At 35.7% G+C, this 25,651-nt stretch overlaps 2 protein-coding genes across 2 annotated transcripts in view; one reads left to right on the top strand and one right to left on the bottom strand.

The window, feature by feature from the left end:
* The first annotated feature begins 2,721 nt into the window (after positions 1-2,721).
* On the top strand, positions 2,722-9,225 carry LOC126642343 (transthyretin-like). Its single transcript, XM_050319867.1, has 4 exons — positions 2,722-2,888; positions 4,344-4,474; positions 6,993-7,128; positions 8,771-9,225. The coding sequence occupies exons 1-4, from the start codon at positions 2,820-2,822 to the stop codon at positions 8,876-8,878; spliced, it is 444 nt and encodes a 147-aa protein (XP_050175824.1). The 5' UTR covers positions 2,722-2,819; the 3' UTR covers positions 8,879-9,225.
* Positions 9,226-10,807: 1,582 nt separating this feature from the next.
* Positions 10,808-25,651, bottom strand: part of B4GALT6 (beta-1,4-galactosyltransferase 6) — a 31,767-nt gene continuing 16,923 nt past the window's right edge. The window contains exons 4-9 of the mRNA XM_050319824.1: positions 19,998-20,122; positions 19,312-19,428; positions 18,331-18,518; positions 15,991-16,113; positions 15,028-15,129; positions 10,808-13,790 (exon numbers count right to left, since the gene is read on the bottom strand). Of these exons, the coding sequence (XP_050175781.1) occupies positions 13,643-13,790; positions 15,028-15,129; positions 15,991-16,113; positions 18,331-18,518; positions 19,312-19,428; positions 19,998-20,122 (803 nt within the window). The 3' untranslated portion in view covers positions 10,808-13,642. The remainder of the gene's footprint in view (positions 13,791-15,027; positions 15,130-15,990; positions 16,114-18,330; positions 18,519-19,311; positions 19,429-19,997; positions 20,123-25,651) is intronic.

Genomic DNA, 25,651 nt, shown 5'->3' with positions numbered 1-25,651 from the left:
GTGCTACCTTAAAAAATTTACCAAATACACAAAATAAGAAAGTCATCCATGTTACTCCTAGTTTATACGCGGAAGAGATGGTCCCATTCTCAACTAGGTCACAGGGAAAAAAGGGGAAATTCTGAATTCTGAGCAGCAGAACACCACTGTTCAAATACTGTATGTCCAGAGAACTGAAAGTGTTAAATCTGTGTACCTTTATTTAAAACTTCAGGTAAATCTCAACACTCTGGTTTTTCAAGAGGGAAATTTGCAGGTCAATCAATCTAGGAAGTTCTGAAATAATTTCAAGTAGCACTGTTTCTGACAACTTCAGTATTAAAGTGATTATTTGATATAACCCAGCGGGTTACCCTACTCCACTGTATTCCAATTAAGTCTGTAGTAAGTCAAATCTCTAGCCATCATTAAAAAGAAGCCCTAAAAGAGAAGCATCATTTTAATATTCTCTTCATATTTTCAGAAATAGGAAAAAATAAGCTGTAGAGTGACTGTGATTCAAATAATGTTGCTGATAAACTGACCAAAGACTTTGAGGGCTTTAGCAGTGATTTCCATAGACTCGTGGCCTATTGTATTTAAAACATCCTGAAGCAGAGGAACTGTGTTTTAACTGCGTTACACAAATTACAGAGAAAGATACTGAAATCACGATCACCACTCATTTGCCACTGACCTTGGAGTTTATCTCTACACCCAGAGCTTGCTGGGATGTTGGCATACCAAGTGAATGTACAAGTTACAAAAGCTTGCCTTTAATATTTCTTTGTTTGGTTGCTTTTCCCCTGGATTTCTGGACACTACCATAATTACACAATACTTGTAAACAGTGCAAAGTTTCAAAACAGCACCCATCTTGAAGCATGGAGATTTCACGGGATCCTGATGTTCCTGGAGCTTGAAAACCAGGAGGCTGGATTTGCAGTGGGCTGTGTGCCAAGCTCTCAAAATAGGACCTAAATGTGCTCATATAGATGTAGTCATCAAAAACCAAACCAAAACAAATACTGTGTGTAGTCATCCATCTGATGACAAGATAAACCTAGTAAGAGTGTATGTATATGTGTCTAACCAAAGATCAAAGAAAGACAAAGTTTAATTTCAAGAAGTAACATTTCCCTAAAACGAAGCAGATACTTCTGCTAGGAGCTGACATGCAGTTGTACAGGGCAAGTCCTGAACTTGTAGTGACCTAAGGGACAAGTAAAGTGATAGGACTTAAAACAGTTTAACTGTGGTTCAGAAATGGTTGTGTAGGTAACTGGTTATAATGCTGGAAACCAACATATTTTTCCTCCATGGGGGATGCATAAAATAACTACATAGCCCAGATGTTACCCACTTACCTTTTATTAGAGGTGGGAAGAAGGCCACCACACCACCTTAATAGGTAAACATGTGAAACTCAGTTAAGCCAAAACATAAACACAGATAATTTTGCACTGAAACAGAGGGTAATAGTGAATGGGGTAACATCAGGCTGGCAACCTGCCACTAGTGGGGTTCCGCAGGGCTCCATCTCAGGCCCTGTCCTCTTCAGCCTCTTCATAAATTACTTGGACACAGGACTGGAAGGCATATTAAGCAAGTTTGCAGATGACACAAAACTGGGAGGAGCTGTTGTCTCCCTCGCAGGCAGGGAGACCTTGACAAATTAGAAGACTAGGCAATCACCAAACATATGACATTCAACATGGGAAAAGTGATGGATTCTGCCCCTGGGATGGGGCAACCCCACATGTACATACAGACTGGGGAATGAGATGCTGGAAAGCAGTGCCACAGAAAGGGACTGGGGGTCGTGGTCGACAGCAAGCTGAATATGAGTCAGCAGTGCCCTGGCAGCCAGGAGGGGTAAGCGTGTCCTGAAGGGCATCAGGCAAAGCATCACCAGCCAGTCAAGGGAGGGGATTGTCCTGCTCTGCTCTGCACTGGTGAGACCTCATCTTGACCATTGTGTACAGTTTTGGACACCACAATATAAGAAAGATATTAAGCTATTACAGAGCATCCAAAGAAGGGCAACGAAGATGGTGAAGGGCTTTGAGGGAGAGCCATATGAGGAGCAGCTGAGGGCACTTGGTCTATTCAGCCTGGAGGAGACTGAGGGGAGACCTCAGCGCAGTCTACAACTTCCTTGTGAGGGGAAGAGAAGGGAAAGGCACTGATCTCTTCTCTGTGGTGACCAGTGACAGGGCCCAAGACAATGGCCTGAAGTTTAGGTTGGATATTTGAAGAAGGTTCTTCACCCAGAGGGTGGTTGGCTATTGGAACACGCTAATCAGGGAAGAGGTCACAGCACCAAGCCTGCCAGAGTACAGTAAGTGTCTGGATGATATTCTCAGGCACATGGTGTGACTCTTGGGGATGGTCCTGTGCAGGGCTAAGGGTTGGACTTGATGATTCTTGTTGGTCCTGTCCAACTCACCATATTCTGTGATTCTGTGAAATTGCTAAGTTGTCACAAAATTTGTATTTCCCTCAACTATATGAGATCAATACAGCACTATTCCTCAATTTAAAAAGAGAAAAATATAACAGAATAGACATCGTTTAGAAAAACATTGATCACTGTAGTTGAACTAGGCAATATTCACAGTATTTCCACGAGCAAGGATAGAACACTTACGTTTGCAGGCAAGGTTCATGTTTGTATGGGTTACTTATTTTCTCATTGTTTACTAAGCAAACAATATGAATCTCCACGTTACAAGTCATATGGGTTTTCTGATAACTTCATTTTAGAGACCTTGATATAAAAATCACGGATACCACCAGTTTCTGCCTCTTGGCCCTGAGACTTCGTAGTGGTAGGCAAAATGGCTTTTTCTTCTGTATTTCTTGTTTTCTTAGCTGGCCTGACATTTTGCTCCGAAGCCTCACCATCGGTAAGTGTCTCAGGATTTAAGTCCTTCTACTGATGTAGACCCAGCTTTTTCATTTTATTTTCATTAGTATGGACAAAAAATTAGAATATTCTATTCTACTGCAATTATTTTGATGTCACAGTATATATTGACTGCGGTTCTCTGCTGCTGCTCTCTTCTGGTTCTCCTTTCTCCTTCTCTAGTCATTAGTGAGAGGACTTCATGGTTACAGAAGTAGCACTTGTCATTAGACATAGCAACTACACAAAACCCAATGAAAAACAAAAAAGGGAAAAACTATCATATTCACTACAAAACAAACCTTGAGCCTGTTGAAAAGAATCTGATAGCTTTCATAATATAATGAGCAAGCTGTGTCATGAGGGATTTCATTTCCAGTTGTGAGACTGTTGCTGGAGAAAGGCCTTCTCTTGACTTTTGCCTTACTGCTCTACCCAATACGGCTCAGCCTCATGTAAGCAAGAAGGGATCTCAATACTCATTGAGGCAAGGAAAGAACAGAGCCAAAGTCAGGATCTTCTTCCAGAGAGCTCATTTATTCCAGCAAAGTAAGCTAGCAACACAGATGCCTCAGCCTGAAATTCTCCAACAGTCTTGTCTCTCTCTCGTCAACTACTGATATTTCCTCTCAAGCTCTGATCTTTGGGAAAATTAATACCTGGCCAACCTTGTTGAGGAATTAAGACTTTCATTGAGCTCCCAGGGTGTAAAAGTCAGGAAAATCATTGGTAGCAGTGCAGCCCTTCTTTCCAAGGTCTCACAAGAAACACTAGTGAATCCCTGCATTCCCGAAAGGGAGTGAGAAGAGTCTAGGCATACAGGCACTGTAGATACATGCTGATACACTGGTGGGATACAGGGCATGGTTCCTGGTCAATGAGATGTTCAGTACGTTCCAGACTGTAAGAGGGGGTGAAAGAGAGGGGTCTTAGTTTTTAACAATCTACGTCACAATTCATTTTGCAATGATTACATGGGTATCAGTGACTGCTATTTTGAGACCATCCCTGACTAGCACCTTCTACAAAGCTCTATTTTCTCACTTTTCATCTGTAGAATCAGGTAATGGAAGGTCAAAGCCCTGATTCAGCTCTATCTTTGAACAGGTGAAACATCAGGGCATCATCACTGCCTGTGATGAACACGTTAGGAGTGAAACATGCCATCCTCTCCTATCCCTGTGTAGCTGCTGGGGCTAACAAATATCAAGTTTACAGCAGAATTAAGAAAATGGCAACAAGATATCAGAGATATCTCAACTCCAGAGGGCTGTGCTCAAATTGCCACTGCAAATAGAGAACCCCAGATTCAGGTTACGTTTCTGCAGTACACAGTGATCTTGCTGTGAAAAATATGGTCTCTACTGTAAATCTGAAGAGTAATACTCCTTACTGCTTTAAGATGCACCATTGCATACCCTTCTTGCAACATAAAAACTCTCTCTTCCTATTGAAGGACTCTCCCGACACCAAGCATCCTCTTTACATAAGAGTTCTGGATTCACTCCGAGGAACTCCAGCTTCAAATATTCCAGTTAAGTTATATAAAGAAGCCGCAGATGGATCTTGGGAACTGTTAAATACAAAGTAAGTCATACTAAAATAATGAGTGAAAGACGGGAAAGGCAATGGGAAGAGGTAAAATAGTTGAAAGACCAGTTCCACATATTCTAACATGAGTTTTTTTTGCTCAGAGGAAAGATAACGTACTATTGAATTAATTTGCTGCAGACCGCCTTTTAAATGTTCTACAACTTCAACTACCAAAACAGTTTTATAATGCTTTATAATTCCTATAAGCACAAGGAAGTGTTTTAAACTATCCTTTGATTCAATTATCGCTTCTTCTTCAATTCCATTACAAAGGTTTATATTACTTATAGTTTGAAGCCAAGACTCTGATTGGGAATCCTGCCTTTACTGGCTATTTTCCTTCTTTCTAAGTGGATTTTCACTTCATACAACACCACAGCTTTAAAAAGAAACTGTTTTGAACATTTCCCACATCATATTTGATAACCTTCTTTACTTCAAGACAAAGGACTTGGCCAAAAGGAGAACATTTGGGGATAAAGCTTTCTCACCTTCTTCCCCACAGAGAAGCAATCACATCTCAAATAACAAAAAGAATCTCCAGATATTTAAACATTGCAATGTCTTCAAAAAAAATTTAATTGTAGAATTTGAAATGTATATATGAACACTTTAAAAACTCAAAACCAATTTTTATTTCAAGTATAATCTGAAATGAAATTGGAAAAATTCTTAGGGGATACACAGAATGAACATTCTTTATTCAACAAGCAATATTCCACTTCCACACCTACCTCCTCGAGACAGTTGCAAAATCTCAACAGAGACCTTTCCAGGTATGTTAACAGCCTATTTCACAGGGGAAAAAAAGTGAGAAAGGGCTCCTAAGGGCTAAAGCTGGCATAGCACAGGAACTTTGACAGGGGGATCCCAGACTCAGATGCATTTCTAGAAATTTCTCAAGAAACTGTACATAAGTGGTTCTTTGCTGTCATGGAGCAGTGGGCTGGCAGACTGGCAGACACTGCTTCTATATGTGTCCTTGAAAAATACAGCTACAGTGAAGGTCACACATAATTGTACAAGGTGGGGAAAGCAACCTATTTACATTGTCCTACTTAAATTGCCTCACACCTCTCAAGTGAGAAGAAAACTTCACGCATATTCCGTCACTGGAATTGCTTGATATTTTCCAGTAAGAGAATGTTCAGTTTACTTATCTTCAAATATAAGCTTAGAGACTTTATAGGAAGACACTCATCTAAACAGCTGGATGTTGACTGAAGCCTTAAAAACATACTTAATATTTGAAACAAAGAGCAGAGTAACATCAAGATAAACAACAGTTATGCTAATACTAAATCAACCCCTCCAGCCTTAATAATTGGTAAATAATGGGATGCTAGCAAGAGATTCTGAAATAAATGCTCTCAATTAAAGATATATTTGGTATTATCTGAGAAAGCTTATTAGAGAAGTGACCAGTTATCTAGCAATGATCCATCTATGACAAAGAAAAATAATGACAACTGAATGGATTAAAAAGTTCTGATAACTGACTACAGAGCATCTTGTAAAATACAAATGGTGTTCTATCACTTCATAACTATAAGCTATATTAAAGGAAAAATCATAAGTAATGCTCTGGACAATGACTTCCCCTCCCCCCCCATCCAATGCAATTTGAATCAAATATGTTCAGAAAAAGATCTGGCAGCTTTAACACAAAACAGTGGTAGTAGCTACTAAAATCAGATGCTGGTAGCTCTGATATTTGCAGATAACCTACCTAATAAAAAACTAGTATTATAAAATTTATTTCACAGAAATAGGTTTCAAACAAAGAGTCATGACTGACAGACAGCATTCAACATTGCTTCTGGAACCCTAAATGGGTTGGTGTTCAAAAATGTAGAGCTTCAAGCCAGTACTAGGGCTTTGGATAGCACTGATAGCACCTGCAAACCAAACAAACCTATGTCTTTGTTGAGGATGGAAAACTAACCAGCCAATACAAACTGTAGGGAATTCCATAAGGCTAGACTGTTAGCTGACCTAAGGTCATTCCTTTCAAATAGTAGGTCTCCAATTTCTAAATAGCCAACTGTAAAAAATATTTACACTAATAAAACAACTCAATACATTTAAATAAGAAAGAAAACGATGCAAAAATCATGAGAGTTGACCCTACTTGGTTGCACAGTATGTGCATCATAGAGCTTCCACATTGCTTACAGCAGTGGTGAAGTTTTCCCTCTGAGCAGGTTCATTTAATTAACCCCAAGACTCTGCCAAGGGTCTGTGAAAAATAATGCCAGTTTTTGGCTCACTCCCAAATCATGCAGAGAAGCGACATGGCAGGCAGCCATCTGCTGTGGTCATTGTGGAAGTAGCAAATGCCAAGATAAGCTCTGAAGCGTCCATAATACAGATGGACATAAGCCATTCCAGATCAATAGAAGCATTCATCATATTACTTAAGCTACACATTGCTCAAGTTCAATTGCTAAAAATGGCATCTTTCTCGGGTTTTGACCAAAATATAAAAGTGTGTTCTTCTACCACCACACAGACAAACCAATGAAAAAGGAGGTCTCCCCGAGCTTACAACCAAAGAACAATTTGGAGCAGGGATATACAAGGTTGAGTTAGACACGACCTCTTACTGGAAGAATATGGGTTTGAATGCCTTCCAACACCATGTTGATGTGAGTATTCATTTTCTCCTGTACTTTGGTTGCAAAGAATAAAGCTATTTAATACATCTATGCTTCAGTTACTAAGTGCACACATTGATTTTAAAGTATTTTCATGCTGACCCTCTAAATCCCCAGTCTCAAAGCTTTGTAACAACATACTCATGACAGAGCCTAGTTACTCTCAATAAGCTCTGAAATGTGTTACTTACGAAGAGGGTTTCCATCATTCTACCTCTGCTTAAGCCTGTGATTCTTTCTGTGACTATTCTAAACACCTGAGAGAGAACAACAGGTAGAGTACTCTGTTAAGGCTCCTGGGAAAAGAATTTGTCTGCCTTTTGGACCCAGTATTTATATGGCTACAGAAAAGGTTTATAATTTAGATTTTTAAAGGCAATGGAAGTATGTACTGTGTTCTGGATGCTTGGATCCTCAGTTTACAACAGAAAAAAAAATTATAACATGCCTTTTTAATTTGCATGGGACAAATAAACTGGTTAGAGGAAGGTGGTTCAAACTAGGGACCAAGGGAGGCCTGCTGCAGGAAGTGAAACTCCTTGGAGACTGTCCCCTTCCCCTCCACAGCACCAGGGCTTTCCTATGACCTTTTAGGAGTAGCAGTAGCAGTTCTAAATTAGTTGTTTGATGGACTGTGACAGATCTGCTCAGCCATTCCTTATCTCCTTGGAGAAAAGCTGAAAAACATCTGGGATAAGTTTTGTTTCTGCCTTCCTGAAACAGATGAAAGATGACATTCTTATACGTGACAATAAAGAAGGTTAATGCTGGATAGCCTCACCTACGGTGATAACTGAACTAAAAGAGGGAAGATAAAAGATTTACAGCACGCAAATAAATTGATTATATATCAAAATTATGAAGTCTATATTTGAGACTAGAAATTACTTTAATCTAGATTACAAGAGCCTTCTTTCTTAAAAATGAGCCTCAGTAGGGATCACATTTTGCTCAGTTCACTGTTTTTTTCGTATGCATCTTCTCTATTAATATTGAAGGGAGCACAAGCTGTGCATCACAGACTGTATCCACCACTCTATTTTAAAAGCTGACACCTCTCATCTCACAACACAAAATAATGTACTATGTAGAGTGAGAAATCAAAGAACAGGACATGTGCTGATCAGGGAGATAGTAACAGGGCTGTGGTAAATCATTCATATGTAAGGTTATTCTCATACTGTGGCCAAAGAACTAATGCAGTCCTTCTCTAACTAATACTTTGGAAGTAGAACTGAAAAAACTCAATGTTTCATACTTTGGCCTAATGATAATTACTGTTGCACTGTTTATTTCTGTTCCTCAAAGTTCAGACTTCATAAGAGCAATACAAATATTCAAACACTTGAAATAATAGGCGTTCCATTTTGTTTGGTTTTTTTAATAAAGACAACTTGGATAATAAATACATTTTAAAATATGTAAATATATTTTAAATAATGTGATATTTACACTCTTAATGAAAAAATATTTAACTAGTGGAAAAACTGTGTGGTACAAGAGTCACAGCTCAGAGTGAGAATATTTCTGAAGTTTTGTGTGAAGTTACATAAAATGAGCACAATGGTTCCATTAAGGCTTGTATCTAGAAATCAATTCTCACTTGTCTTGTTTTGGTTTTTCTTTTTTCCAGGTGGTGTTCCCAGCTAATGATGCTGGTTATCGACATTACTCCGTTGTTTTTATCCTTAGTCCCTTTTCTTCCTCAACTACAGCAGTTGTTAGTGAGCCAGTGGAATAGAAGCTGACATTAATCATGAAAATTCAGATGTGTGAATTAAAACTTCCATAAATGATAAGAACTTAGTATCTGATTGTATCAACAGCTTTAGATTTCATAGTAAATCACTAACAGTAAGAGTCAAGTTGTTTATTCTCTCAGCTTTAGGAAGAATGTATACTGACTTTGTTTTCAAATACTCTTCTGAATGAAAATGTTCTGTATTTCTGTATTCTGTCAGTACTGCCCTTCTGAATAAAAGTTTGGGGTTTGAAAAAAGAACACAAAATAAGCTCAGGAAAAAACGTATTGAAATTCCATTACTGAAACTCTGAGAATAAACCAAAGTCTTGCGTGAAGTTAATAAACTACATTTCTTTTTGCAAAGGAAGTGAACAAAACACATCTGAAAGGTGTCTCATGAAAAGCAAGCAAATACAATCCACAACTACCATCTCCTATACTTTGTCACTGAACCCCACAACAGATGAAGTCACGTGGGATTACTTACTCAGAGCCCCACATAATTAGCAGATAAACTCACCTCACAATTCTGATTTTTGAGATATAGATGTAAAAGCAGCTTAAAAGTAACAGCAAAGGTAGAAGAGCGTTTAAGGATTCTAACTGTGCTATACACACTTAAAATGCCTTCTTTCCTGTTTTTGAATATATCATAGCTGGTGACACTTTCAGTGAGAGTCCATAGCCAGTGTTTCAGAAAAGTGTATTGATCAAACATACCTGAAGAAGTTTATTAATGTAATTTCAGAAAATCCTGAAAAATAATTTGTCTCCAGTTGAAGTACTTCCCAAAATTACTTGAATACCTCTAACCATCTGACACTTTAATAGCTGTAAGATACAAATAAAAATAAGGATAACTGATGATTCCTGAGAAAACCAGCTTCCTATTCAATGTCATGAGAAATATGGATGAATCCTTCTATTCCCATTCTAGTAATTCATATACAAAGAAGAAACGTTAGGAGATTCAACAGAATAGCAATCCTGTCTTGGAAAAGTATGAAAAAACATTGAGTCATTTAGCCTAATAAAATCAAAAGCTGAAAGCTTATAAATACCAAAAAAGGGGAAAACTCTTTGCTAGCCTAACGCTTGATCCTGTCACAGCCCAATCTGATATATTTGGACAGGTGTATCCCTTCCTTTTGCTGTTACTTTGGGGTTCTGAGCACTAAAAAATGAGAGCTTTGTCTAGAAAAAAACCACAAAGATGATATGTTTTCCACAGAACCTCAGAATAAACAAACCAACACAATCTTTAGAACATTATATTTCATAAAAGACAATGATAAAAAAAGTACAAACATTTTCATGAAAAACAAACAAACAAACAAACAAACCACAAAAAAAAAACCAACACCAAAGCTATGATAGTACACAGGAAATTCCCAGCATTTGTTTCAGTGCATTTTTCATTAAGCCTATCTCATATACCTCTACAAACAAAATAATCTTAGGTACACTTCCTCTTGCTGATATGAAATGGATCCTTTTAGCTTTTTTAAATAACTGGCTCATTAGTAACCCACTACAACATAGCCATTAGTAAACATAAGAATAGAAAAATAGACTGTGAAGATCCAAAAAAAGGGCATTTTGCACTTGCTTTTCAATATACTGTCTATGCAAAGTGGACTTTTGTTTTATATTCTCCGACTTATATTTGAAATATAGAAAATGGGCATAAGAGTATTATAGCATAACAACCAGATTCCACTGTTAATAATTCTGTAATGTTTTTACTTGCTAATTTGCAAGACCTTCAGAATCTTGTAAAAGACACCCTTTTTCTTCTCCCTCCATGTTCCTTCCTTGAAGAGGTGTCCTTAATTTGCACTGTCAGCAATGCAAAAGCCAATGTGATTGGCTTCTTTCTACAATTTACAAGAATCATGAAAATATCCAAAGGAATATGCACAACTCTTAGTTCTGCATCATATTTATTTTGTTTGAAGGCACTGTCTATGTTAAAATTCACTACAGAAGAGTACTGAGTTCAAGCAGGTAGTATACAAACACTATTGTGATGTAATTTAAGATGGCAACTTTCAAAACTTCCCAACGAAATGGTAAAAGGTACTTAGAGAATAGTGTTGGTCAGCAATTCATAATTTAACATCCATCACTTTGGGGCACCAAAATGTAAATGTTTTAAGAACTCAGCTATATGTCACAATTCATTCACATACTGGTTTAAATCACATTTTTCTAGGACCATACATGATCAATCACTTAAAGCTGTAAAGTTATATTAGTTCAGCCACAGCAAATGTGTAATATAGTATGTATATATGTAAGTATATATACATATATATATGCATTAGATTTTCTTTTAATTGCACATAAATTTCACAGAATGCCTAACAAATGGGTACAAAAGCATGCTTGAGAAAACAGTACAGACCTGTGGTACCAAAGGATGTTTCATAATCATAGGTGTGAAACTGAAGGAGAAATTGTACTGAAAACCAGAAATCACATCAAAATTACATCAAGGATTTAAAAAATTATTCAACTGTTCTTAAAGAATAGTATTGTTCTGCTATGAAATAGCACTAATTTTATTTTGAAGATATAATTGTTCATACATTGTATTATCTCCCCTTTCTCCATATGCTTCAGAATGTTCCATATAATCAGTTACAGAAAAATCTATTAGGAGGTGATTGAACCACTTCAGCATGCTTTTGAAGGATGTTTTCTTCACTTTATGCTTTTAGATATTTTCACTGTATTACCTCATTCCTAAAGCATACTAGATTAACTGGTAGATTTTAAGGTCATTCCAATATGGTATAAAATATCCCTTACAATTGTTCTCAACTACTTAAATTAAATAATTGTATTTCTACTAAATATTTGGGATGCCTACAACTAAGCCCATAACCTTACTGAAGAATGGCTAAGGGCAGAATTTGCTGCTGTGATGTCAAAGAAATAAAAGATGTTTAAGGCAAACTTAAAATATACAAAGCACCACACCATCTGTGGCAGCAATTCAGGAAACCAACACATAGTAATGACTTAAAGTCAGTATTCTTTGCCAACACTCTTGAAGAACACTCTATGGATAAACAATCCTTATTATATATACTGCTTCCCATTCTTCATGGGAGCAGAAGTCCGTCTTTGGTTCCTAAGGAGTTGAGTAACTGTGACAAACTAAACAGTTTAATAGATCTTGGTCAGTGTCTTTGCATTAACATAGAAAATAGATGACCTGGCCCTTTCCCTTAGTATAATAAGGGATGTAAAAAAATATTAGGAAAAGATAATAATGCTTAGCAGTGGGACACTTTCAAGTAGCATAACATTACAATCAAAGAGAAAATAAGAAGATACGCTTTTCATTATAAGTTGAGGAAAGAGGCTCATAGTTACTCATACATATAACACCACAAAAATAGAGAAACAGACAGGACCCATCCTTAGCAGGACTGCACAACCTCAATCTCATTGACAGTCATCGACTCGAGGATACTTAGTTCATCACAGAAGCACGAAGCACCCTGCCAGAATAGGCCCTCAAATAGCTATATTGAATAATGTATTGTGAGTGGAATTTTAAAAAGCACTTGGGATTGGCCTGCTTTCAGTTCCGCTTTTGGCATCATCATCCTCCATCAGCAGAACAGTGTGACCAACACCACGGTTCTGAAAATCCCACACTGCAAGCATTAGAACTATTAGAACTATGTTTTTTTATTGTCTTAAAAATCTAACTTTGATATTCTTCCAATGAAGACACATTTTTGGCTCTTCTGATTTTGGAGGAATAAAAGTGCTGTTTACTAGGATTCTTTGTTTTCTGTTTGTTTTTTTTTAAAAAAAGAACAATACCAAAATACTGTACGCACTCAGACACATTGTTTTAGGCATTAAAATCCCTGACATTGACACAAGTGGCACACTTGGAAACAGTTAGAGTTCCTGTAGATCATAATATGCAACAAGCGCAAGATCTTCTGTAATACACGTGCAATATGCATATAAATAGGATTTAGATGGCAGGCAGGGTATCATACAATTTTGCTGGCAATAAATAAAATTAAAAGCTTTTTTTCTAGCAAGTTTATACACGAAATTGATTTTTCTATATAGATATGCAGGAGGCCTAGAGCTCAAAACTAGTATAACAGTTTACAGTCATAGCTGGCCAACAATTAATATTTCCTTCATTTTACATAAGGTATAACCTTTTTTACAAGCATACTTACATTTTACACTTGTTCTTTCATGCTAATAAAAACATTCCTATAGAATTCAAACAAGAACACACTCAAATACATAATATTGAACAACTGAAAAGCAATGTACATACATTCATTTTACATCACATATTTACAAAACACATTTTAAAAAGAAACAAAAGCATTCATTTAAATACGAGGGGGACGGCAGTTTAGTATAAAAAAATTCCTGGAAGAGGCTTCTGTCTTTACTTCCAGAGAAGCTACGAGTCTGTTCCCTACAGTCTATTTAGTTGAATGGTTAAGATAGAGAATATGAAGAGTGAAGGCTTGAACAGTAGTCTCATGCTGTAAACATCTGAGTGGTAGCTGCTGGCTTTTCTTTCAGAACAAAATGCATGGTAAATACAATAATTTCTCATCCCAAATATGCATCATCAAATGATCAGAAAACTCTAATTCTAAGCTGCTGTTTGTTGGGTTTGTTTTGGTTTGGTTTACAGTGTCTATTAGTAGCTTCCAGTGTTAAAAGTTTATTCTGGTAAGGTAGCTTGTCATTCCACTTCCATCAATAGTCTCTAACAGGAGCAAGTTCTGGTATGAGATTAACAGTTATATTTTTATACAATCTACTGACAAGTATTTTAGGAGTATATACTAAATTGTTCAATCCATCAATATACTGCCGTTCTCTGGAATACCTCAGAAGCTTGTATCTGTAGAGGGAGTTGGAAGAAGAAAACATGAGAAAGATTTGCAAGAAACAATTCAGTTGATGTTAGACATGAATACCGTGACAGTTGTTTCATTTTGAAATACATCTTAAATTCTGAAACTACCTTTCTGCCTTTTGAAATGACCAAATTACCTACTTAAGCTTTGAAAGAAAGATTTTAAAGACTTTTAATAAAGTTAGATTTTATGGTCACATATACAAGTTAATATTAAGACTAAATAACAAAGGAAGCATTTAATATGTGTACTTTTTATAGTCCCAAACTAAGCAGATTTTTAAAGATTATTCAATTTCTTCACGTTGTTTTGTAATAGAACTCAGCTGAGGAGCTAGGGAAATATACAGAAACCTTCACTGGTAATAATTACAGATTTAAATGTCTGAATAGTTTTTTATTTCATTCTTGAGACTCCTGCATTTGCAAACGTCTAAATTTGAGGTCATAAAAAAAACGGTTCCCCTCCCCTAGATTACCAGTTTATACATTTTATTTTCATATAACAGATTTACTCATGTCTACTGTACATCGTCTATTTTAAAATTATTAATAAAACAGAAAAAATATGTTCCCAGAAGGAGACATCCACTGGTAACAGGATTGAGCAGTACTTCTAATTACCTGAAAACACACATCATGAACCCTTTATTTTGTGTTTCACATCCTAATTTTCACATTTAGCTGCATTCTGGTTGCTATTCCAGTGTAGGGCAGCCAGAACCTAATGGCCACCTAAAGTGTTTTGAATCTTTGTGGCAAAAGAAAGGAATCCCAAAACAAAAAATTATGACAATGTATGCAGGAAATGCACCTCACAAAATAATGAAAGATGATGGAAGAAACCAATCCCTGAAGAATTTTAAAGTCTGTTTTCATGCAGGAGTTGCTTGCCCCAGCTGTATTCCTTCCTTTTGAAAAATATTCAAATTAACCAACTGATGGAGCCCTGCCAGCACTAATGCCCAAACTATTATGGAACAATAACATTCTGCATCAAAGATTAGGATGATAATATCTTCTGACACACAAAGCCAGCCTCTCTCATGGTTAAATAAGAAATATCTGAACAGCAAACATAATGTGTTTAATAAAGTATACAGTCTAGCACCAAAGAGGAAATAACACTGATAAGCACTGACTGCTTGTTCATATGAGTGGATATAAGAAAAAGTTTTACATCTTTAGTGGTAGTATTTGAACATTTCTCTGTTTTTCTTACCGTCCTAAAAACTGGACTTCACCTCTGTGATGATGAGGAATGGATTTGTACTTCCCTAAATCTCCCTCGGGTCTTGTTACATTGTATCCAGCATAGTGAACCCTGCAGTATAATACATTAACATTTGTAAAAACATCTTCTTAAAACTCTTCATATAAGTTACAGCAAAAGTGAAAAATAAGCATCAACTATTTTAGAGCCAAGTTTTTGCATTCAGTTACATTTTCATCCTAAAAAACTCAAAATACTCTTACACCAACAACTAAAAAAGCTGGCAAAATAAAGCATGAAATAATAATAATAATAGTAATAATAATAATTTTATATTTAGTATTTCCTGCTTGTTCTTAAAGCTCAACAGCATAAAAACACGAAAATAGCAAGAAAAAAAGAATAAAAACAAACTCTTCCTTTAAAAGACACCTTTTTATATATTAAACTCATGCAGACACTTCATTTCAACAGATCAGTTGTAACATTTTAGATTTATTTACTGGGAGCAATTAGTAATGTCATGAGCATTTCTGTCCATTGCCCAATCTGGGTCTATCAATATATTCACAAATTAACCTCTCTTTCAAACACTGCTCCTAAGACAGGAAGCTCATCTACATGTCTCTGGGATGGTATTCCATAATGCTAACAGAAAGGGAGATGCAAATTAAAGGCAACACACAGAAGGAATGCCTTGAAGGAATGGGATTGTTAACCATTGTTATATCTGTTACAAGACCTATCTCTTAAAAACCTGCTAATTGTCTCCAGGTCAAGAAAACAGAACATCACACTTATGCCTTCAAATGGTATATTCTGATATTTCTGAAGCAAAGTCTTTAGAATTAGAATTTTCTCATTTAAAACAAATTATAAAAAGGTAACAAGTGACAGAAAAAAAGCACCTAATTGCTCTCAAAGGGTGGATACCACAGAACAGTGAGAAAGACCCAAGTGCTGAATACTCACCTGTTCCAAAGATCATCATCCTCTCCACCCCATCCCCAAAAGGCATTTGGAAAACCATTGATCTTCTTGAATTGTTCCACTGTCAGGCCACTTACACCACCGAAGAACTCATTGTACGGAAGGCTGAAAACCAAAGACAAATTCTATATTATTAGCTGAACTTTGATAGGTAGCCCTGCCTTTGAACAATACCTTTCCGAAAAACAAGAACCCCAAACTAAGGACATGACTAGATGCTGAATATATTCACTGTGGAAAACTGGTTGCTGGAAATTGCTGGCATTAAGTAACATACACCAAGTTGAATGAAAGGTTTGCAGTAAAGTCTGATTTGCAGAAAAGGTGCTCCTAGACTGTAGCTCAAATTAGTATCACCAGACGAAACAAAAATCTATCTATATTTCAGATGGCTGATTTAAACCCACAGCTGAAGTGTTAAGTGAAGCCCTGAAACTACTGCATTTTGATACTATTCAACTCAAACCCCCCCTTAATCAACTGAAAAATTACACATCAGTAATGCATCAATTACATAATTTTAATTCATCACTATATTCTACAGAACTGTTAAAACTTGAAACAGTTTAACAGTACATATTCAACTACAGTGAATGACATACCTATTTAAAAACATTTTCCAGATTTTAGAAGATAAACTTTTAAATCAAAGGGATCTATAGGCTTTTCTGGCAGTAAGTAAAAGTAACTGCTAGCACATATTATTAAGTAATAAGCAGTTGGCAAACATGAACGGCCACTGTACCTATATAACATACTAAGCCCCAGTAATGTGATTTCAAGTCCTCAAAACACTTTGTCAATCTTAAAAAAAAAAAAAAAAAGAATATTTAAGTATCCATATTTACTACCATCAACACTGACTTGCATCCTTAACCCAGAGGCTGTTACAGTAAAAGTGTGTTCCTCTTTCACAAGCAGCACACTGCTTCATAAAATAAAAGTCTCTCAAGGAGACGCTTCCAAATCTGGAACCTTCAAGGAGTTAAGACTATCTACAAAAGATTTACCATTGCTTAGGACACAACTGCCACACTGAAGGACAAATAACTCCAGAATGCAAGGGGAAAGAAGAAATACACAGTCATGTAACTTCTGATCTCTGTGGAAACACAGGATTCAAGCAAATCTTAATAGTTTTGGGGAAGGTTGCTATTATAATCTCTTTCAACATTTAACTGAAATAACAGGTGTTCTAACACACCCCCCAGGAAAAAAAAAAACTACGCATACCTCCAAAACAACCAACAAAAAAGTACCACCAACCAAAAACCAGAACCAACTGGAGTATGACAGTTAATGGGACTGTTTGAGATTTTTATTCATATGTATGTATGTGTGTGTGGTACAAGTGCAATTTTTTTGTATATATACACAAACATTTATTTTTGTATTTTATAAATGTGGATTTATTTATACATTTATCAGTTTTGTAAATACTTACCTATTTAGACATTTTATAAATGTACATATAAATATATAAGGTGTTTTGTAAACACATGTATAGATGACATCTCTTCTATATTTATAGGTGTTAATTTATATATTTAGAAATATATGTGAAATCTTGAAACATTTGACTGCTGACTGGCTGACAACCTCGAGTCCAGAGACAGTGCCATGGTTTCAATGCATTGTTTTTGGTCTGTTAGTCGACCAGGTTGTCAAGTTGATTAACTTCACCAATAAAGTTCAGGATAGCAAATACATGCACGTAGCAAGCAATAAGCTACAGCTTTATGTGAAGTGATTCGAAGAATGTCATGAGATAGCAAAGTGTTAAAAAGCAAGTGACACATCATTAATGTAAAATGGCAGAAGGAAAGGAGGTAACAAAACTGCAGGTCCCACTACATTAATTGAATGTTAAGAGACAGAACACAATAAACATAATGGTCTAGCAGTAAGAAAATCTCCTGCTTAAAAAGCAGTATGAAGCAGAAATAAATAGCACAGTTATCAGAAAATTAAGAAAAACCTTTTTCCTATGGTATTTTGATACAGATTACCCGCTTGTCTTTTGTAACAGCCAGCACAAGGGCTTATATAGCCAGAAAAGATTTCTAGTAAGTTAAGGTAAGCTTTTCCCCCTTAACACACAAAGCCATTTTTTTTCTGAAGATCAACTTCACAGCAATAAGTTCAACACTATAGAAAATTATAAACAATATCTTCTAATTAGTAATAAATTAAATCTTCTAATTACTAATACATCAAATGTTTTATTGTTTTCTCCTCCTGTACATATTGTCCCAAAATTCATACCTGTTTTAAAATTATTTCTGCGTATTTAAGAAACAGCATGAATAAAACGTTACATACATGTACATGTATTTGTCCAGCTTTGCTGCAAAATGGCGTGGCATTTCTCCACATCCATAATAATTTCTGTCATTTTCAGGTAAGTGATCCACGTCATGAAATATTATGCAGTCCCAGACGGCATCCTTCATAGCCTCTTTGAAGCCAACATTAAAGAGCATTGCACGATTAAAAGGTTGTGTACCTGTCTTCAAACAGAAAACAAAGGAGATATTGTAAAAAACAAGAAGAGACAAAATTTCAATACTATGAGAAATACCTACTCTACCTGCCCCCCCCAACACACACACACACAATATTGACAAAGATGCCTCTTTTGCCCAGCTGGTGATGCTGGGTTTGATGCACCCCAGCATGGTGTTTCCCCTCGTGGTACAGACTGCTGGCTCATGTTGAATCTCCTGCCAAACAGCACCCCCCATACCCCTTTGTGCAGGGCTGCTCTCCAGTCACTCCTCTCCCAGTTTACACCTGTGCCTGGTTTTACTTTGTCCGAGGTGCAGAATCCAGCATTTTGCCTTTTTAAATTTCATCCCATTAATCACTGATCAGTGCTCCAATTTATCTAGATCCCTCTGCACCCCATCCCTCAAAAGTCAACAGTACCTCTCAGTTTCATATCATCACCAAACTTGCTAATGGTGCACTCAGCTCCTGCATCCACTGAATGGAACTGTCCCCAGAATTGAGCCCTGAGGAACACTGCTAGTGACCTATTTTTTTTCCCTTGAAAGCTTCCAATGACAACACATTCTAAGAGGCCACATTATCCTCTATAAAATATCAGCCCATATTCGAAGAAAAGCACGATGTATCTGGTCGCTGCTTAAACTGAGGAATGAACTTTCCTTGTTCATTTAAAGGAGTAGAACAGTTGAGCAACAATTTTTAAATTCAGGATTCATCCAACTCTTGGTAAGAATATCAAATCCCTGACAGTAAGGAATCTTGAGAAGTCACTTTTCCAGTAAATGCTGTTACCTGTTCAACAACGTAGAAGGCAAATTCCAGACGTTGCTTCTGCAACATAGGTATCAGATGACGGAAAAAAATTGGAAGATGCTCATGGCGATTCCGAAAAGGAATAAGGATTGCCACCTTAAAAAAATTACACATATATATATATATATATATATATATACAAAGCTATTATATCAGCATTTTAAAATTTTAATATTTCAATACAGATCAAGTTTCCCACGTATTACATAGGCTTTTTAACTTTCACATTTAAAGTGGCTAGGTGCTTCACACTTTGGTTTCTGCTAGGAAAGTGTGTTGGAAATTTGCTCAAACAATTAAGAAAAAAATCTGAATAAAGTATAAATAAGATTTTCTTTTTATGTTTGCTTTCTTCTAGTTATACTTCAAGCAACAGACACACAGGACAGGTCTGCACCCATATGGTGAAATGTTTAGTAACCACAGTTAACAAACCTTTAGAAGTCCCTGATTGTCCATTTCAAATTTTACTCCAAGCTATGGTTTCTTCTAGAACACAGATGGCATAATACATATACTATAACATAGTGTATATTTAATTTATATATATATATAAATAAATATATATATTTCTATTTCAGCAAAAGACTGAGTGCTTGCAATGGTAAACTTTTCTCATGCATCAAGAAGAAAAAACAAAACAAAACCAAAAATCAGTCTCTCACCTTCCACCGTGGCTTACAGTCTTTTGGTTTCCAGTGTCCTCCTGGTTCAATGTCTAAATCTTTTGAAAACAGTTGCTGAATTTCATCAAAACTAATTTCACTCATATTGACATCAATAAGGCCTCCTAAAGAGAGGAAAAAAAAAACCTATTATTTATTCATTTCAATTAAGACAACTGTGGTAACACTACATGTTATACCACAGACAAACAGCATCAGAAGTTTGTAGTTACACTGCCTATATATTAAAAAAGAGACAATTTATACTATCCTCCTAATATTTAATTTTTACAGAATGAATTTCAGTGTTTCTCAGTAAAAACAGTCCTTCCATAAGACCTATAAACAAAACACTCTTATCAGAGGACACAGAACAAGCAAAGTAGTTTGAATTCTGTATCTATTACAGAAAATTAGGGTCGCCTTTCATTTCAAGTACCACTGGGAACAATCCTACATCATCTGCACTACTGAACCTTTACTCAAATTCTGTGTGCTTTCCTACCGCACTTCCATATTAAAAGAACATGCATCAACACTACATTCAACAAACTTCCTCAGTTTAAATTCTAAATGATTATGCACATTTCATGTATAATCTTCACCCACTAATGCACTGTCTTCTTCAAACCAATTCATAGCAGCTGACTGGATTTGAAAATTACCACCACTAGAACTAGTGAGCCCAATGGGAAAAGCATTCGCAAAAGGCTATTGATGAGAGTGGAATTCAGTAAGTTATTCAATAAAGACCACAATATGGTTTTAGAAAAAACAGGTTAGTCCTCATTATGAGAAAATATTAACACTTAGTTACTTGATAGCTAAAAGTTGTTGATCATTAGCTTATGCATGTGCAAAAATTTCAAAACCAGAAATAATTATTTTCAGTACACTCAAAAGCAGTAGCAGGAATTCAGATAATCTGGAGAGAAGCGTAATGTAACATTCATTAACCAGAAACTCAAGTTGCTCTTCAGAAACTACTATGCTCTAGATCATCAAACAAAAATCTTGCAATAACTATCTGACAAAACACTATAACATATCCTACTTATTTTTGTCTAAAAATTTAAATATTTTGGTGAGGGTTGGTATTTGAAAGACAGTCAAAGAAATCACTCACATTTTCTCCCCTATGCCCACACCAAAAAGATCCTATTTGTGCCAAAAGATTGCTTCATGTCACTGAATTGACTAGCTATCTAAATCTTTTCGAAAGATGGAAATTTTTGGAACATACTAGGAATAACTATGGTTTTCAGAAGAAGGCAGAAGATACTGCAAGAGCTGTTTTAATTTTGGATATGATTAAATATAGTACTTGTAATGAAGAAGGTAACTTTTTTTTAAAGTAAAATTATAGGGGGGAAAGTATCAAGAACAGTACAATATGGAGATCCTTCAAGTGCAGATTTAAAGAAACCCACATTTATTTAATTATTTTAGAAGAAAAAGTTAACCTGACACTTACTAAAAAACCTGTATAAATATACAACAGAACAAGCTAATCCTATAAAGATTTAAACAAAAATTTGAAAACAATTAAAAATAATCAGTGAAAAAAAAAACTTGGATGATCATTTTCATTGTGTCTGAAACACTTTAATAACCTGAAAAAGAAATCCAGAGTCAATCAACGAAGGACCAGTATATAAACACATATGAAGTAAATTTAAAAAAATAAAAATCACTAAATCAATTTCAACTACCAAGAGACAGAGAAACAAAGAGCCTTTCAGATTATTTACAGAATCTAATAGGAAAAGGAAGATAAACAGAGGTCAATTACTACACCAGAAAAGGAAGCGAACGACATACAATATGATGTGACTCAGATGCCTTAGTCTCCTGAGAAAAGTTTAGATGTGATCAGCTGCTTACAGAGTTTAAATTTAAAAAAAAAAAATCAAATGGTAAAACAGTATTTAGATAAGGTAGGTGCTTCTAACTTCATGCAACATGAAAGAATTCCTTCCAGACTGTTTGAAAAGCAGTTGTAGTAAAGCCTGAAGTATTGGTACTAACTATCAAAAGAACACAGAGGATGGGTGAATAGAATTCAGCATTTTTTCCCCTGCCATTGGTGGGGGCAGGAGAATGCACCTCTGTAAGTATCTGGCCTTTGTATTCACTACTTCAATTAGTGTCTAGCAAGCTGCAATAAGACATATTTATACAACCCACAAAAAAAGAAAGCTGAGGAAGCAAAAAGCATTTTGAAGAAGAGAATCAGAAAGCAAAATTACTTCAACAAATCAGATACATACAGAAATCAATAGAGTGAAATTAATTTTAAAAGTATGGATTGTTACTGAAGGAGAAATGAAGAATACAGAGACAAAACAGGAAAAACCTGGCTATGTTGTAGTATGTAGAAAGATATTTTTAGAGTTTATAATGCATTTCCTATTAATATGAGCTAATGCAATGAAATGCAATTACACAAAAATAGCAAATCTCACCCTGGAATATGTTAACTGCTGTTACATGAAAGACAGAGAAAGTAATTACTAGTTTCTTTTGTAACCAGGGTTTCACCCAGTTACAAAGCTTTAAAAAGAAATCAAATTAGAAACAGTCTACAGTACAAAAAAAAAAATCAAGAATGACAAGAGCTTTAGAAACTATGTAGTCTAGAAAGGTTTCAACTATCAGTTTATCTACAAAGGAAAAGACAGACTTTTGTACTGCTTCTATCTTGAAGTAGAGGTGTCTTGCTTATGAATTACAACAGCAGTGCTGAACCACTGGGTTATAACCTGAAAGACCGAGTCACACACAAAATGCAATAGTGTTCCTATATGTACTTGGGACAAAACATGATTTTACCATACTCCTTTCATGATACAAATTTGGCAAGATGATATAAAGAAGTCGACTTCTATAATAACCTTTGACTATTAAGCATGTGATAATGTACGTGATTCGAGAATCTTTCTTCCCTGGCTATCTCAGGACTACCTACAACATTTCATTGCATTAAATGGTCTTCAGAGAAGTTTGAGTTCGATTATAATTAAACACAGGGATGATGATTAAAAAGGTAAACACGAAAACCAAAGGGTGAAACACAAATCCCCTTGTTGAACAGCAACTTATCCAGTGAATTATTTTCTATTAAAATTATTATTTCTCTATTAAACTAAACATGATGGAATAAGTACAAAGCAAATACTGATTTAAAAAAAAATGGTAAAAAGAGAGCAGCAGCAAGGAGATCCATACAGAAATTCTAATAGAATTACATATGGCAAACATGGTTGATAGCAACAATGGTAGAGCAGAATGCTTCCCTACTCTGGCAATTCTGAACACCTGGCAATTCAAACGAATCTGCATCAAAGATTTAAAAGAACATACTGTAAGTAAGCTGACCTATAAGGCACCTTAGTACCTTCTGACTTGCCTCATTCCTCCACTCCTGGACAGCAGACTAACACACGAGTAGAACAGGTAGCAGAAGTCAATACAGTTTTGAACTAATCTCAGAGAATTCCAACTTCTAGATCCCTTGAAAGTGCCATTAAAAATACTAACTTATATGCATTTGTCAATCAGTATAATCATCATTCTGGTTTCTCTGATAATCCAGATTTGACATTTTCTGAACTTGTTATCTGTTTCCCAAAGTAGCATATTTACTTCTGGAATATTTTAGTTTTATTGGTTTATATGTGCAATATTATATAAAAATGTGATATTGAAAGTCAAATCCTATGTCTGGAGGAAAAGAGGTTGAAAAAAGGATATTATAAAAACATGGGGCTAATTATTAAGTGGCTTTCTATATGATTTTGTTTCATAAGAAACAGCAACTGATCTATACTTTTGGCTCCATGTCTGTATATTTACAATGTTAAGAGACAAAGTTTAGAATCTGGCAGTATTGAAAAGAAACACAGACAACACACACTGTTTCTGTATTCTTCAAAAGATAAACTTCTCAGTGGAGATTAAAAAAAAGTATCATGGAATCTAGATTATCCTAATAAAATCCACTATTTTTCTTTTAAGAAAAATGAGTCAGAATTTCATTTGGCTGTCAGCAACATTGTTTGGTATGATATGGATCTGAACTGCTATATTAAATACTTAATTACTTGTTAATGCTGAATGACAGCCCATAGATTAAGTCAGCTGTTAGTCTAAGACCTTAGAATTCTGGAATGTATCACAAATACCTTCAGAAATTATTTGAAATTTTCTCTCTTACAAATCAGTAGTTTAATTGGTTTAATTATTTCATTTTAGATACTGCAAGTAAAATAAACACATTAGTGTAACAGATACTGCCAGTTACTAACAAACTCATCTCTAGTAACATATTAATATTTATTTACAGAGAGTTGTTGATGATTCTTCTCTAGCTGGTACATTCTGACACCAAATGAGACAGTTCTATTTAAGTAATTATCTTAGATATATATATTAATGCTACCATTAGTTCTTCACTCAAAAATAGTCTGTCTACAAAACATTTACTAGAACTGAAGTAATCCAGTGGATTACTGACTCAAGTTCTGATTTCTTCCAAATGTAGAGCACAAAAAAAAAATATTTAATCATCCTTTACTTCCTACAGGAACTCTGATAATCTAACAACAATTCCTAACAGAGAAAAAAGCTGAAAACTCAATAGTGGTTTCTATGAAGGAAGTTTGTTTCAGTCAAGGGACTGCAATTTTATTGAGCTTAAACATCAGAACAATTTATAACAGCAAACTATCAGTGGTGAAGGTCAATGTAAAACAGGCAGCACTGGCACTGATTTGCCTCTTTCTTTTTAGTGTTTTAAACAGCTCAGTATTTAACAGCTGTTAAATCATCTACCTAACCCTTCCTGTTTTCTAAGGATTGCCTTTCTCTACAAGCTGGGGGAGACCAAACAATGCCCATAATTTTGTCTGAACCTGAATAATGGCAAGTTGGCAGGAAAGGGGAATTCACATGATAGCTTACAGGTTTTAACAAGAATTTTTACGAATATTCCCAAGCAAAGCTATACTTTGATTATAGCAGGGGAAGGACTCCTCTCTCTGAGCAGCAGAAGAAACAACCTGTGATGAACTGACAATAATCCTCATTCCCTGCGTCCCTGTGCTGCTTGGGGAGAGGAGGTAGAAACTGGGAAGGAGGGAGAGGTGGAGGAAGGTGTTTTTAAGATTTATTTCACGTCTCATTATCCTGCTCTGATTTTGTTAGTAATAAATTTAATTAGTATCCCTACTTCAAGTCTGGTTTGCCATGAAAGTAATTGGTAAGTGATCCCCCCCTGTCCTTATCTCAACTCATGAACCTTAGTTATAGTTTCTCTTCTCTGTCCAGTTGGAGAGCGGAAAGATAGAGTGGCTGTGGTGCATACCAGGCATCAAGCCATGGTCAACCTTCTAAACCTATTTAATAGCTTGGGATCTTAAACATCTGCATTTGGATGTTTTAAAATTTTAAAATTTCCTGAGAATCGTAACTTTTCATTTGTTTTGGAAGTACTAATTCCTCATTTTGGCAGGGCTTTGGCATTTTCTTACCTCTATCAATTCTCACTTCACTACACCATCCTGTTAAGTTTCCTATATATTGGTCTAATTGTGATTACGTGATAAAGATTTGAGAATTGGTTTCTGACTCAGGAATCTTTCTATTAGGAATAC

Source organism: Myiozetetes cayanensis, unplaced genomic scaffold (genome assembly GCF_022539395.1).
Source record: "Myiozetetes cayanensis isolate MyiCay16 unplaced genomic scaffold, myiCay2020 scf1, whole genome shotgun sequence".
Classification (NCBI taxonomy): Eukaryota; Metazoa; Chordata; class Aves; order Passeriformes; family Tyrannidae; genus Myiozetetes; species Myiozetetes cayanensis.
Note: the sequence above shows the minus strand (reverse complement) of the source record. Positions and strands in the feature narration are given on the sequence as shown.